Genomic DNA, 14269 nt, shown 5'->3' with positions numbered 1-14269 from the left:
GGCTTTGTGATATATATACGAATTTAGTTTGGATGTTTAAATTAAAAAAAATTTTTTTTAATATATATATACAATATATATAATAGTGTGATATATAATGGGTATAATGAGATCCATTATAAAAATAACTATAATATATATATAATTAAAAAAAATATATATTTTTTAAAAATATGATTTATACTCATTATACTCGTTATACCACAATAATTAAACCATGGGTCCTGTTGGTACACAGTATAGTGGCGCTTTAGTTGTCCCCTACTTTTTCAAGAAGGACTTATGACTGGTTGCGACCTCTTGTAGTATAACCTGGATTGCTTTTCGTCTGCAAATCTGGATGTGATTTGTTGTTATTCAGGTATTTTTTATTCAATTCTTTCAATAATTAACACAGTATTTCTTAATGTATTAATATAGCTTTTATGAATTAATAATTTAATAATAAATTGAAACTTTGTAATAGTGTAAACAGAAAGAAAGAGACGAATGCACCAAAATCAATAATAATATGCAGTTCCATTCTGAAGACGGATTAGAATTGTTGTCTAGATTCAACGAGAAACTGCAATCAATTAATCCTGATGAAGTTTTGTTCTCTGACATTGACAACAAGAGCGTCATAGAAATCGTTGGAGGTTTGTCCACTGGAAAAACCCTACTACTTTGTCAATTTATAGCAAAATGTATATTGCCTGAACGGTATAACGGAATTAAAATTAATGGACACAACGTCCATGCGATACTGATCGATACACTTGGTCACATCCGGATGAGTAAAGTAGCTGAACTTATGTCCTCCATGATTCGCAATATAGCTGATACACAATTAGCAGTTGACACAATAGACTTAATCGTGAATAAATCCTTAGAAAATTTGACTGTGATTAGTTGTTGTAACAACGAACAGCTCCAATTAACTCTGCACATGCTGGAGGATGAGCTTATTAGGAATAATAGAGTCGCTATGCTAGCCATAGATAATATACTGGCGTACTATTGGCAGGAGAGGAGAACAAAAATTCTCAGTATGGATCAATATGCAAAAAGCTTGATTAAACTTATTCAACTTCGAATGTCTCAATTTCACATCATGACAATTTACACAAAGTGGGATGAACCAGTACATGAACATAAAGCGCATCTAAAATACACTAATGTGTTAGAAGGGACAGATATAAATTATAGGTTACAACTTTGTAAAAATACTGTAACTCACGAATTTATTGCAAACATACAATCCGCCAAGAACGTAAGACAGATTCGTTATTCAATTTTTGACTCTGGCATAAAGTGGATTCTTCAATGATATAAGAATATTAGAAGTAACATATTTTTAATTAAAAATCAATTGATGATAGAAGAACATTATCTACTATATCTAACGGATTTAACAGTTTTGTACTTGCCATTGTTATTTGGCAATTGGGATTGAATAATGATATAATTTCTTTCGTCTCTTTTACTTCTTCTGGTGTTATGCCACCAACGACATAAATAATAATCCAATTATTATCACATGGATGATGTCTCATTCTTCCTTTTGAGAATAAGCTATTAAAAGTATATTGTTATTACAAAATTAGATTTTTCAAAGATTTTTATATGAAAATTGACTATTTAATTAAAACATAACATGTAAATCTACTATAGACTTCACTTACTTTAAACCAGCAGACATAAATGAAGATGATTTCTGGTGTAAATCAAGAAGTTCATATCTATCTGGATGGAGCACATCTGTTAGTAATTGTTGCAAGATACCAACACGTCGAACTATCTCTTGAGAACTCGATTTAGACATCAAAGATCTATAAAAAATATAAATGAAATAATTCTGATCATTCCACAAATATAAAACATGAATACTAAGAACATAAAATACACACAATTCAAAATATAAAATATAAAAATTAGAGATATGCGATATATATTCGACTTCAAAGTAAATTTCTCGTTTACTTGAATTATCTATATTAAAAATGCGCGATATAGTTTCATACGTATAATCAGACAGAAAAGTGCGTTGCTGAGCTACTTCACGTAGAGTACTTATAATGTGTTCCGCCATTTTTGTAGAAGTTTTCTTCAAAATCTCGGCATCAGCAGTACCTAATTTAAATGCATAATTTCAATATTTTTATTTGTTATGTATTATTTATATTTTATATACTCTTCCATATGTGATTAAATAAGATAATTATATATAATTAAGTATGATCTCTATATTTTTATGTATTCAATTTATATAACTTAATTAAATATAACATAATTGATATTTTTGATAAAATCATTACTCATGTAACACAATTTTGATAAGCAAATTTATATATTTTGATACGTTATTTCTCTATCTTGTAATTCTATTTCTACGAACCAAAAAGCAATAAAGTTTGCTGATACACCGATATCTTGCTATCCATCCTGTTTTCATTTAATTTCGTGATATCCTCAAATATAGCGTCAGCTATGGTTTCTTTCAATTGTTCCTCTTGCTGAGAAGAGAATTGTATTTCAGTTCCAACAAATGCATAAATATGCACCAAGAGTGCCAATATATTGTCAGTATCTAAGCCTCTCGTTTCGCGAGTTTTTATTATATTACTGAACTGAAAATATTTAAAAGAATAAATATAACCTTATGAAATAAGGTGTATAGATTAAGAATATGAGAAATTAAGTATGATAATTACTTGCCCAAGCACGTTTGTAGAATCACGACTGATAGCTATGTTTTGCAAAACTAATTTCTCAAGACTAATCAGCAGCTCTAATTGGGAAGTCTTTTCCGATGTTAGGGCTTGTATAATTCCTAGCACCACCTGCAATAAAATAATTTAAGTAACATTTAAGCACGTAATTTTTTTAAGTTGTATGCGTGATAAAATTATGCAGAGAATAGCATTCAGAATCTGGCGTTATCAAAGCATATTGCGCAATTAAGCTTTAATATTCTATTATTGGAGCACATACTTGAAGTTTTTTACTTGATTCCGATATAATATGGAGATCGTCTATATCTTTGAATTTATTTACAAGTTTCTCTAAACTATGAGCGGAAATCCTCGTTGTCAGTTTTGCTTTGAGATTCTCTTTTAATTTTACATTTTCTTTCGTTGATAGAATGTCGATGAGCATTTTGTTAATGGTAGTCAATACCTCTTTTTGTTTTTTCGTGATTAATATATTCATTAGACTACTGTCATTGCTGGCTAAACATCCTGGTACCTCAATAGGTTCCTTGACAAATAAAAATTTCCAAACAATATTTTTATATTTGCATGAAATACACATCATATAAATTTTTTACCTACCTGCAAACTACAAAATAGAGGAGACATGTTTATTGCGACATCATTGTAGTGATGAGGTAAATGAGGCAAAGTGCACAATATTCTGGACAGTAACGATTCAGTATTATTACTGGTAGGAGTACAAAGATCTAATGTTCTGTCGACGAAAATTAAAGACACTCCTCTGTCTTTTGCACCCCCTAAATTCTGATGTATATAAAATATTAAAATAAAACACTTTAAATCTTCTAACAATGTACTCAATATTATTATTTTACATAATGAAATATACTTACATTTCTACGAGTAATAGCTGTCTGTGACATTTCTAATTTTGCAGCAATATATTCGCTAAACTTCCCAATCGAGTAGATGTCTTCTTTCAAATTTAAGTGCATAAAAAAACTGTTAAGTAAACTTATGAAATGATCAATCATGTGCTCGGAATCTTTTACTAGCGTACTATTTAAAGGAGGTAATAGATCATTGAAAGGTGGTGTCAAGAAAAAACCATTGTCAATTGAGCAAATAAAAATTGGTCGAAAAAGTATTGCCATCGAACATTCCTATAAATCAATAATGACATTTTAATAATATACGAGAAACTTAGTTAAAAACTGAACATAGTTTGTATAATACAAATATAGATCTATCTAGCGTAATCATAAGTACAAATTTCGATGAAACAGCAGAGATGTTCTATTATTATCAACATTTTTAACAAAATTTAAATTGACTCATTTATCTTTTCTTTAGATAAAAGTATGCACAAATAAAATTGATATTACCTGCTGATTAGAATACATCCAATTTTCTATATCTCTTTTCAATTTGATATAATCTACTCTGTCCTCTAATGATACTGTGTCCTCATAATTCAGTACATTTGGATGGGCAGCAGTGATGATTGTACAACAATCAAATGCATTTTTCTCCATTATCATTTTAACTGTGCGGTGATAAAAAGCTGAATTGTTGGAGGTTGAAATAATAACTGCCTTTTTACAGTTCTTTACTTTCACATACTATAAAGCAAAGACAATTGATAAACTAACAATTCCACTTTTGAAAGAAACAGATAATATTTTAATTAAGTGACATACATGGAAATTGTACATAGCCAATTCATAAATTGATATTGCACCAGCATCCTTAAAAAAAGAGGATATCTTGCCACCAGTATGCCAGTGTAGACATTCTGTCGCTGCATGATCTATATAGACTGTGGACTCGTACACGAGATTGGCAATGTCGTGCCAAATATCAGTAAGAAATTGTTCCAAATTGTTAATGCCTTCCATTATAAATTATGCGTATTCCATAAGTATCGTAGAGATAATTTTTCCACATTTATTTTGAAAATAAACGATTAAGAACTAAAACAGAATAAAATTATAATTTAATATTATTGAGTTGGCCCTCTAAAGTATAAAGTATAAAGAATATAATAACATTTAATAAATAATGTTGATTTTTTAGCATAACAATCACATTCATATATCATTCACATCGATAACCATAATAAATTATAATTTTTTTAAGCAAAATTTAACATTAAATTGTAACCATTGTAATTGCAATAAAAATCTTTACATGTCACTCGCGTTAATGATAATTCTAACTTGCCACATGATTAATAAATAACTCTGATTATCATATACAAAGTACCACAAATGTCAACAGAAATAACCAGATAAAGAAATACCATTGAACTCATTGAATTCTATAAAGCCTGCATCAGACTGTGCAACTTGTTGCAGCAATCGCAAGCAATCTAGTAAATTACTAGAAATGCTGTGTGCTGTATGGTGCATTTCTAGCAGTTTACTGCTCGCGAATTGCTGTAACGAGTTGCATAGTCTGATACAGACTTAACATACGTCTATGCTTGCTACGTCTATGATCGCTATACACACTCTGTGTCCTTTAGATCCATTTCAATCGATGATCATATTATATATATACGTATAGAAGCCATGTGTATTTTAATCGTGAACGACGATTTTATCGAGTTCTCACAAATTCTGTAATGGATAATCTCTTGATTTGTTTACAATTATTTTTGAGTGAATATTTTTGTACAGCTATATAATGCAAAAAGTGCGCCGTGTTCTATTATTATCACTCGAGTGATGACACAGTCAATCCGATAAAATTGATGGCACCATACCTATGTGATAAGAAGATCATCTAGAAACGAATAAATTAGTATCAGGTGATTAAGGTTATTTGTGTCATTCTGGCTGTGCGTTTTTGTAATTGGGGTTTTTATGCTTTACACGCTTTTCTTTATTATGAATCGCAGTGCAGTCTTATGCAAGAAAGTTTATTCCGTAGTTTAAACTCAATTATACAAATGAGTAACATGTGCCAAGCATTATCGCGATATGACAAGTGATTTTGCTGACGTTTTAGTTTGCTCAAAGTAATTTAATAATAAGAACAATAAAACAAGTTACATAAAAAATAATAATAATAAACGGTTTTTGTTTCTCTTTAATCTTATCTATAGATGAATAATGGATCCAATCTTTTATACAAATAAAACCTGAAATGTGAACTAAATATATGCATATTTTACAGCCATTTTTCTTGATAATACGACGTTATTTTACTTATTGGATTAAACTTCTAATTTAATATTTTAACTGTCAAGAAATGATTTTTGAATTATTGTTGTCATCTAAACTTTGTATTTTAGTTACATGATAGTAAGAAGTAAACTACTGATCAAAATTATGTAGAGTACTTTCTGTTAATACATATTAACTTTTGAGCATAATTGTAGAATTTTTAAACCTGTTAATGTGCTTATATAATGCTTAATTAATGTGTATTTTAGTTATATTTAAGTCTAATAATATATTTTTATGAATTATATAGCAGTCAAATAAAAATGTCTGAAAAACTTTCAAATAATCAACCACAGCCCATTGTTAAAATAGGCCATTATACATTGGGCCAAACTTTAGGAGTAGGCACGTTTGGCAAAGTAAAAAGTACGTATGATTAAATAAATATTTTGTGTGAATGTGTGTGTGCGCGTGCAAAATATATGTAAGGCAAAAAACTTGTTGCTATGTTTTTTTTCATGTAATGCTTGTAATATTTGTAGTTGGAGAACATGTTTTAACAAAGCACAAAGTTGCTGTGAAGATCTTGAATCGTCAAAAGATCAAAAGCCTCGATGTTGTAGGCAAAATTCGCAGAGAAATACAAAATCTTAAACTCTTTAGACACCCTCACATCATCAAACTGTAAGTATTAATTGAAGTTCGGAATTGCAATATTATAGCGTTTCTAATCGAATCGATTTTGATCTATTTAAGATCAATATAAATTTTTTTGGATACAAACATGAGGTATTTGTTTTAGGTATTCTATTAGATTTTATTTTAATTTTGACAAAATATTTTATTCTATTAATCTATCTTGTTTCTTTTTGTACGTTTAACAATTCAATTTATCTAATTATTTTAAAAGAGACTCAAAATTAGAATTAAAATGTTAATTTATTACCAAGATTTGAAGTATAATAAATTTATTTGCTCCAATAAAGTAGGCTCTGATTTAAATCCGAATTCTATTTATTCATTCAAGAGCTTTGTAATTCACATTAGCTTGTATAACATCTTAAATTTTAAATAAGCGTTATTAAAATATCTAATAAAAAATTTAATACATATTGGATTTGTATAGATACCAGGTCATAAGTACTCCTACAGACATATTCATGATAATGGAATATGTTTCGGGTGGAGAGCTATTTGATTATATTGTTAAACATGGCAAGCTTAAGGAATACGAAGCACGGCGATTTTTCCAACAAATTATATCGGGCGTTGATTATTGCCATCGGCATATGATAGTTCATCGCGATTTAAAGCCGGAAAATCTTCTATTAGATCACAATCTTCATGTGAAGATCGCAGACTTTGGTACTTGGCTATAGTTGGCATACTGACACTTGCATTTCACATAAGTGGTTAAATATTCTTCCGCAAAAATGTAGGTCTGTCGAACATGATGATGGATGGTGAGTTCTTACGTACTTCATGCGGCTCTCCGAATTACGCTGCGCCAGAAGTTATATCCGGCAAATTGTACGCTGGCCCCGAAGTAGATATTTGGTCCTGCGGTGTTATATTGTACGCGCTACTTTGCGGCACCTTACCATTCGATGATGAACATGTTCCTACTCTCTTTCGCAAAATCAAATGTAAGTTGTCGTTCCTGAAGAGAATGAATCGGCCAAAAATATTGCTCACGAATGAACATCTTTTTTTTTTAACTGTAAATGTTTTGTAATTCTAGCTGGTGTCTTTCCCATTCCGGAATATTTGAATAAAACTGTTGTTAGCCTCTTATGCCACATGTTACAAGTCGATCCAATGAAAAGAGCAACTATCGAAGATATAAAGTACATTAAATAACATACGAGTGCTTCATTAAAAATGTTGTTATCATTATACATTTAATGATATTTTTCATTTTCAGGAAACATGAATGGTTCCAAAAAGATTTACCATCGTACTTATTCCCGTCGCCTGTAGAGCAAGATTCATCCGTCATTGATATAGATGCCGTGAACGAAGTGTGCGAGAAGTTTAATGTTAAAGAACCGGAAGTGCATTCCGCGCTGTTGGGCGGCGATCCGCATGATCAGTTGGCAATCGCTTATCACTTAATCATAGACAATAAGAGAATTGCGGATGAAGCCGCGAAGGCGGAATTGAAAGATTTTTATGTGGCGTCTAGCCCTCCACCGGTCACGTTCAGCCCGAACGATGCGAACAACAGTCCATTGAGGCCTCATCCAGAAAGAATAGCACGTATGTAAAACATCAAACGAATTTTCTCTTCACGTCGCGGCTGAAAAGTTCTCTATTTTTTGTGGACTAGTTTGTGTATAAAATATAATGTAATATATAATGTGATTGTACTTTTAATGTTAATGTTGCAGCATATCGTGAACGTCAAGGTTCGCAGAGTAGCGTACCTGCGCAAATGCCAGGTAATCGCGGCACACCTGTAAAAAGAGCGAAATGGCACTTGGGAATTAGATCACAGTCGAAACCGACCGACATTATGAATGAAGTTTATCGCGCCATGAAGGCGCTTAACTTTGTAAGACTGGTTGCGTCCGAAGTTTGCATATTATATCGATTCCTTATCGTACGATATCACAGCAAAGTGTCCTTTTTTTCAGGAATGGAAGATCATAAATGCATACAGTGTTAGAGTACGGCACAAAAATCAGTTAACCGACAGGTATAGCAAAATGTCGCTACAATTGTATCAAGTTGATTATAAGAGTTATTTACTGGACTTCAAGTCTTTATCGAGCGAAGAGGATGATATTGGACGTGGTAAGCTGAATCATTGAACGTAGATCTGAGTCATGCATAATTATAAACATAATCTCATTGTAAAACGATACAAAAAAATGTTCTCTTAGATCCAACATTACCGCCTCCGCAAGCAACGGGCCATCATACTATGGAATTTTTTGAAATGTGCGCGGCATTAATTACACAATTAGCGCGATAACACGTTTGTTTTTTGAAATTTATGTTAAATCTTGTTGCTTTTAAAATTGTACAGTACGAAATAAACACAGGTTATTGTAAAATCCATCACGAGTTTTGCCTTTTACAAGCTAAGTTCGATAAGAGTTATATTTTTCGAGCTCGATCTATTTTTTAATTGAATTTCGTGCATGCAATCGCCTGTAAAAGATGTATAACGTGATTATAATCAATAATCAACATTATATACATATATATCATTTATTGTTAAATACTATAATTGAGAATGTTACATTATTACGATCTATTATAAATTATAACACACACGCGCGCGCGCGCACATACACACATATATTCAAAAATTATTATTCCTGATGTATCATATATTATTTATAAAATGAATTTATTATCAGAAAAATTAAATGTGTGCGTACGCTTAGAAAAATATATATTATATGCATATTTAGATTTATCTCATATATATGTTGTACATTCAAATGAAATGATAGTTTATGTATGTCGAAATGATCAAAACAGTTTATAATATAATGATTTTATTGTGTTACAATTACTATGATTGATTAAATTTAAAGTAGAAAATTTTCAAATTAACATATATGATAATGAAGGTATGCGGAAATACATGTGAATTATTTAAATCAATATTTGAACATTTGTATGCCGGTATCACATTATATAAATTCTTATATTGAAAATTTATTTAAGCACCATGTCTCATTGGAATATAAGGAGTTATTCGCTTCATTTTATACAAATGCGCGACTTGATTCTTGTAACGCTGCCAAAGAACTGCCTGTTACGATATTCAGCTTGCCTACTTTACATATCGAGTATAAAAAAAAAATACATGGAAATTAAATCCTGTTATATTCGTTAAAATATCAAATGGGAGAAAATCTTGCCTAAACATAAATTTTCTTGATGCGGAATACTTCCAGTTCTTAATACTGCACACAATTTTAGAAAAATAATAGTAAATTTACGCAACTTGATGACGATGATGATAATGATGGAGATATCAAATACACAGTAAATTAAAAAATTGAATAATGAAAGCAATTATATTCCGAAAATATAATAAAACATTGCATACATGATAAATGGTACAGACTTGCTAGTTTTCAAATATTAGTAAATACTACAATACACATTGTACGAGGTTTTATTTGCAAATTCCAATATACAAGATGTTTCATGGCCGCCAGAAAATCTTTTAATAGCACATACTTTGATAAAAAAATTACGTAATCATACTTTTCCATAATAAACATTTGATTTTGCAAATGCAGTATTATTCAAGAATCTGATATTAAAATATTTCCCAAAAGTCATAAAACACTCTACATAATTGTACTCTACAATAATAACCAAATTTGATATAATTAAGTCTTTCCATCGTTATTATATAAATACAAACTTTTAGTACGAGTTGCTCCGATCGTGGCACAACCTATGGCTAACAGATATTATATGTACTATGACAAAGATACTTCATAATTTGCAGAACAGCCGTACTGTCGTTATTTTAATCTTTAGAATGTCCTATCCAGACGTATTGGCAATGATAATGGAACAATGTGACAAGGATATATACAGTATACTTTTATCAAAGTGCGGTCCAGATGCACACAGCAGTGCGAACGAGACGGACGCAGCGTAAGTCGGGCAGATCCCAAACAGACACAGGAAGAAGCGGATACAATCTTGCTTGTGCAATGACGGACTTCGTTTTCTTAAAGCGCTGATTAATGCGTGGATTTCGCTGTGCGGAAAGTCGGACAATTAGGACCGTTTTTATCCTACATGTTTCCGTTTCTTTTTATGTCTGTCTTATTGGTCCATTTCGTGAACGTGTCTGACTTACATCGTGTTCGTTTTGTTCACACTACTGTATATCCGTTAAATTCTGTGTGAAATCTGGAACCCTGCCCTTTTATCATAGTTTTACTACGTTTTTGACTAGAAGATATTTACCATATATTCCTCTTACTACAGAATCTACCATTTTACAACTTCTCAGGAATACATATGTATAACTGTAGTATTTACTAATAAAACAATTTAAAAAGCATGCCTTCTTTATTGTAAGATTTATAAATAAAAGTAATAACTTGTTTATCAATAACATAATCTTTTCGAGAAATTAACAGATACTCTACGAGTACTTGTTGAGGGTATGAAGAATTTTGTATATTGAATTATTCATTTCAAGTACTAATAAATTCCTAGATAAACAATAAAAACTTACATGTGTATATTAAACTAGTGCATTATATTAAGATCTATGTAAGAAAAAATGTGAAATATTATACATATAACTTGACAGTTTAAAACTGTAAATTAATATCATTATAAATTCTATTCTATAAATACTGTATCCTTTACAAAAATTGTTTTGTTCGCTATTTCATCAAAACATATGTAATTTCAATATTTAATGAAATATAACAAGGAGATACTAATATATAGCTCTATTACATATCTATATCTAATAACTTGATAAAATTATGCTTGTGCTTTGGGCAATTAGCAATGTATAACACAAGATTATGGATTGACAAGTGACTAAATTATTAACACTGTAGAGATACTAACGCACATCTTTAAACGTCTGTTATGTTTCAACATATTGCACGAAAATATGGAGTCTATTCTTGCAGTATGTAACATGCAATAATGAAATGAATGTAAATATAATATAGTTGTTCAGACTTGATTCAGATGAGATAAGCATATCCGTGTGATAGTACATATAATAGATGTATTAATAACCTAAATTTTGATAATATAGGAAGAATCTTTTTCCCCTTTGTCACACATACAACGTATCACATTCGGAGAATTTTTGTTAAATCTCCTGATTGTCTCTCTCTTCACCAGTCTCATTATCTACAAATTCGACGTGCGTAAATGGGAAGTGCCCGACTTTACCATGCAATTCACCCTCCCACTGGCCATTAATATTAGTCTTTGTCACTTTTATCATATCACCTACTTCCAATTTAAGTGCAGTTTTATCGTACGCATTTGGCACTCTTGCCTGTTTCACTTTTGCAAAAGCTGGTAGTGTTCTCTGAATGTTTGATCTTCGCGTTATCGTGGTTTGTCCGGTCACTTCTGCATGAGATACCTGCGAGATGGGTCCCGAATTCGAATTAGATCCGGAACTGCCGCCACTCTCAGGTCGCGAGTTATTTTCTATTATTATATGGCTATCCTCGTCGTACTTCTGAACGTATGGCACTGGTATTGAACCAGTTTGTCCAACACTATTTCTAGCAGTCCACCACTGTTCCTCATCTTTCGATATTACAGTAAGTATATCACCTATTATTACATCCACTTTATTAATATACTTTTATCAAATAACAGTAACGAGTTGAAATGACTTAAGAAAGTTGTCCATACCTTTTCTGAAGGGTAAATCCTCAGAATCATTGCCTTCAAAATCATACTTTGCAATTACTCTTTGTGTCTTCTTCGGAGCAGGCCTAATTAATGGTGTAGTATCCAAATAGTGCAACTTATAGAAGGCCAGAAGACTGGGAATGTCTGCAAACATCTGATCTCCAATCCGATATCGAATTTGATCTGCTTGTTGTATTTTGTTAATGATATAATGGCTAACTTTACTGTCTTCTCTTACACATAGTACAAAGTCGCCATGTATAGAAGTACTATCTCGCACTAAAAATACACCGCCTTCTTTTTCACTCATTAATAAGTCGGAAGCATCTTGTCGTGACATAGCACCAAAATACCAGCTGAAAGAAAATCACGCAGTGAATACAACAAATTAAATCCTTCATAGAAAAATGATTTGACCTACAAATATTTCTACAAGGATTTCTATAAATTAAGTTAACTAAATTTTAATTAATCCTATCCTTCTAGAACAAAAACAAAAAAAAAACAGAATTGCTCAATATTTATTATTCAGAACAAATCACTTCTCACATAAAACAAATACCTAAGAGATCAATTTGATAGACATTAAAAGGTCATTTAGTTAGGAAGATTTCTATATATTTTCTGTCCAACAAATATTAAATTAAAACAAAAATATAATTGATATCACATGGACTAAAAATGATTTATGTACTGTTAAAAAAATAAAATACCTAGATAAAATATCATGAAATTTTATATAAAAATACATTAAATAAACGTATTACATTAGAAGTAATATGCAGCCGCAATTTCAAACATTATGTGACAATATACAACACGTGCATGATACCGATTGCTCGATGAATCAAAATATGGGAATTCTCTCACAACACATACCTTGATTTGTCGTACTGATCAAAAGTTGCAGCCATTGTTACGCGCGTTACCCTTATTAGAATCCAAGAGACTGAAACGATAGCTTCTTCCTTCGTCAATTATCAATTAATATATTACGGGTACACCAATAGGAAGAGAAAGAGAGAGTGAGAAAGACAATAAACTAAGCTCCAGCATAATAAAGAACCATGACGTTTGTGAACCACGCCACAACCAGGTTCTGGATCTGTCGTGCGGACTTTACAGCTGCTGAAATAGTGTGCACGTCTCCGGCAACACAGCGGAAATCACTCGGATATTACTTTTTTTCCTCGACTCAATTAATTATCACTCCTCCATTAAACATTCCCAACACGACTGTGGATGAGGAACGGTTGACTACATATTTATGTAAATGCATGCGGCGTTTTATGCTATTCGTTATAAATCGAGGAGCAAAAATTTCCCTCTACCGAAATCTCGTCGCGAAACTACCACGTGCTATTAGCACGACGTTTATTGACCGCACGAAATATCCCGTATAACAAGCTAGGATAGCAATCTCACAAAAATGGTCGCCAGAATAGTACGACATTTGTCGTGACTTAAAGGCGGTTCGCAACGTTCGCGCATCTTCCTTCGCGTTACTTTATACGACTGCTACTTACACTAATATGTTATCCTAAAACTGCTGACGATAATATCGCTATTATAACGCATTATTACAAGTTATTAAATAGTGCATTACAACTACGCATACGTATACGTCATGTAACAGCAGTAATATTGCCGTCGCAAGTTACAGGATAGACATAAGGCCTGTGTCCACGGTGCGAAAGTTACTAAACTTGGATCGCGAGGATACATTAAACTTGGATGTAAAACTCGAAGAGAAAACTCAAATGAAAAACCGCATCACGTCCCATAAATATAATCATAAATGCGGAAATTAAAAATTTGTAATTTTTATATTTATCTTCTATCTTATATTTTTGAAGTTCAAGGCTATTTATTATTAATTAACTATATTAAAATAATCAAAGTTGTGAAAGTTTTATTACGAAATCTTGCTTTCGACTCTGCAGTCAGAATTAAAAAAAAATGATGATTATGTAATAAAACTTGTTTAGATTTCGTAGCACAGATTAAAAGAAAACTTGT

At 31.3% G+C, this 14269-nt stretch overlaps 4 protein-coding genes across 9 annotated transcripts; 2 read left to right on the top strand and 2 right to left on the bottom strand.

Moving 5' to 3' along the window:
- Positions 1-202: 202 nt before the first annotated feature.
- On the top strand, positions 203-2410 carry Xrcc2 (X-ray repair cross complementing 2). Its single transcript, XM_012365276.2, has 2 exons — positions 203-361; positions 467-2410. Exon 2 carries the CDS (start codon positions 512-514, stop codon positions 1307-1309), a length of 798 nt encoding a protein of 265 aa, XP_012220699.1. The 5' UTR covers positions 203-361; positions 467-511; the 3' UTR covers positions 1310-2410.
- On the bottom strand, positions 1207-5016 carry LOC105671276 (sec1 family domain-containing protein 2-like). 5 transcript variants are annotated; one of them, XM_067356808.1, is made up of 11 exons: positions 4887-5015; positions 4397-4669; positions 4082-4318; positions 3590-3859; positions 3315-3500; positions 2974-3240; positions 2694-2822; positions 2378-2609; positions 2004-2112; positions 1665-1811; positions 1207-1554 (listed from the first exon to the last, which is right to left on the bottom strand). In XM_067356808.1, exons 2-11 carry the CDS (start codon positions 4592-4594, stop codon positions 1341-1343), a joined length of 1989 nt encoding a protein of 662 aa, XP_067212909.1. In that variant the 5' UTR covers positions 4595-4669; positions 4887-5015; the 3' UTR covers positions 1207-1340. The 5 variants fall into 5 exon arrangements, with proteins under 5 accessions (XP_067212909.1, XP_067212908.1, XP_012220693.1 ...); XM_067356807.1 differs by having other exon boundaries at positions 1665-2112; positions 4999-5016; XM_012365270.2 differs by having other exon boundaries at positions 1665-2112.
- Positions 5017-5215: 199 nt separating this feature from the next.
- On the top strand, positions 5216-8929 carry AMPKalpha (AMP-activated protein kinase alpha subunit). Of its 2 annotated transcripts, none has more exons than XM_067356818.1 (10): positions 5216-5508; positions 6180-6292; positions 6409-6550; positions 6993-7231; positions 7306-7512; positions 7608-7713; positions 7791-8125; positions 8257-8420; positions 8503-8662; positions 8752-8929. In XM_067356818.1, the coding sequence occupies exons 2-10, from the start codon at positions 6190-6192 to the stop codon at positions 8841-8843; spliced, it is 1548 nt and encodes a 515-aa protein (XP_067212919.1). In that variant the 5' UTR covers positions 5216-5508; positions 6180-6189; the 3' UTR covers positions 8844-8929. The 2 variants fall into 2 exon arrangements, with proteins under 2 accessions (XP_067212919.1, XP_012220696.1); XM_012365273.2 differs by having other exon boundaries at positions 5217-5508; positions 6177-6292.
- Positions 8930-9884: 955 nt separating this feature from the next.
- On the bottom strand, positions 9885-13940 carry Crk (Crk proto-oncogene, adaptor protein). Its single transcript, XM_012365274.2, has 3 exons — positions 13130-13940; positions 12251-12606; positions 9885-12169 (listed from the first exon to the last, which is right to left on the bottom strand). Exons 1-3 carry the CDS (start codon positions 13162-13164, stop codon positions 11691-11693), a joined length of 870 nt encoding a protein of 289 aa, XP_012220697.1. The 5' UTR covers positions 13165-13940; the 3' UTR covers positions 9885-11690.
- Between the last annotated feature and the right edge of the window lie 329 nt (positions 13941-14269).

The sequence above is a fragment of the Linepithema humile genome, chromosome 6 (assembly GCF_040581485.1).
Source record: "Linepithema humile isolate Giens D197 chromosome 6, Lhum_UNIL_v1.0, whole genome shotgun sequence".
NCBI lineage: Eukaryota > Metazoa > Arthropoda > Insecta > Hymenoptera > Formicidae > Linepithema > Linepithema humile.
This window is presented reverse-complemented; position numbering and strand designations above follow the sequence as displayed.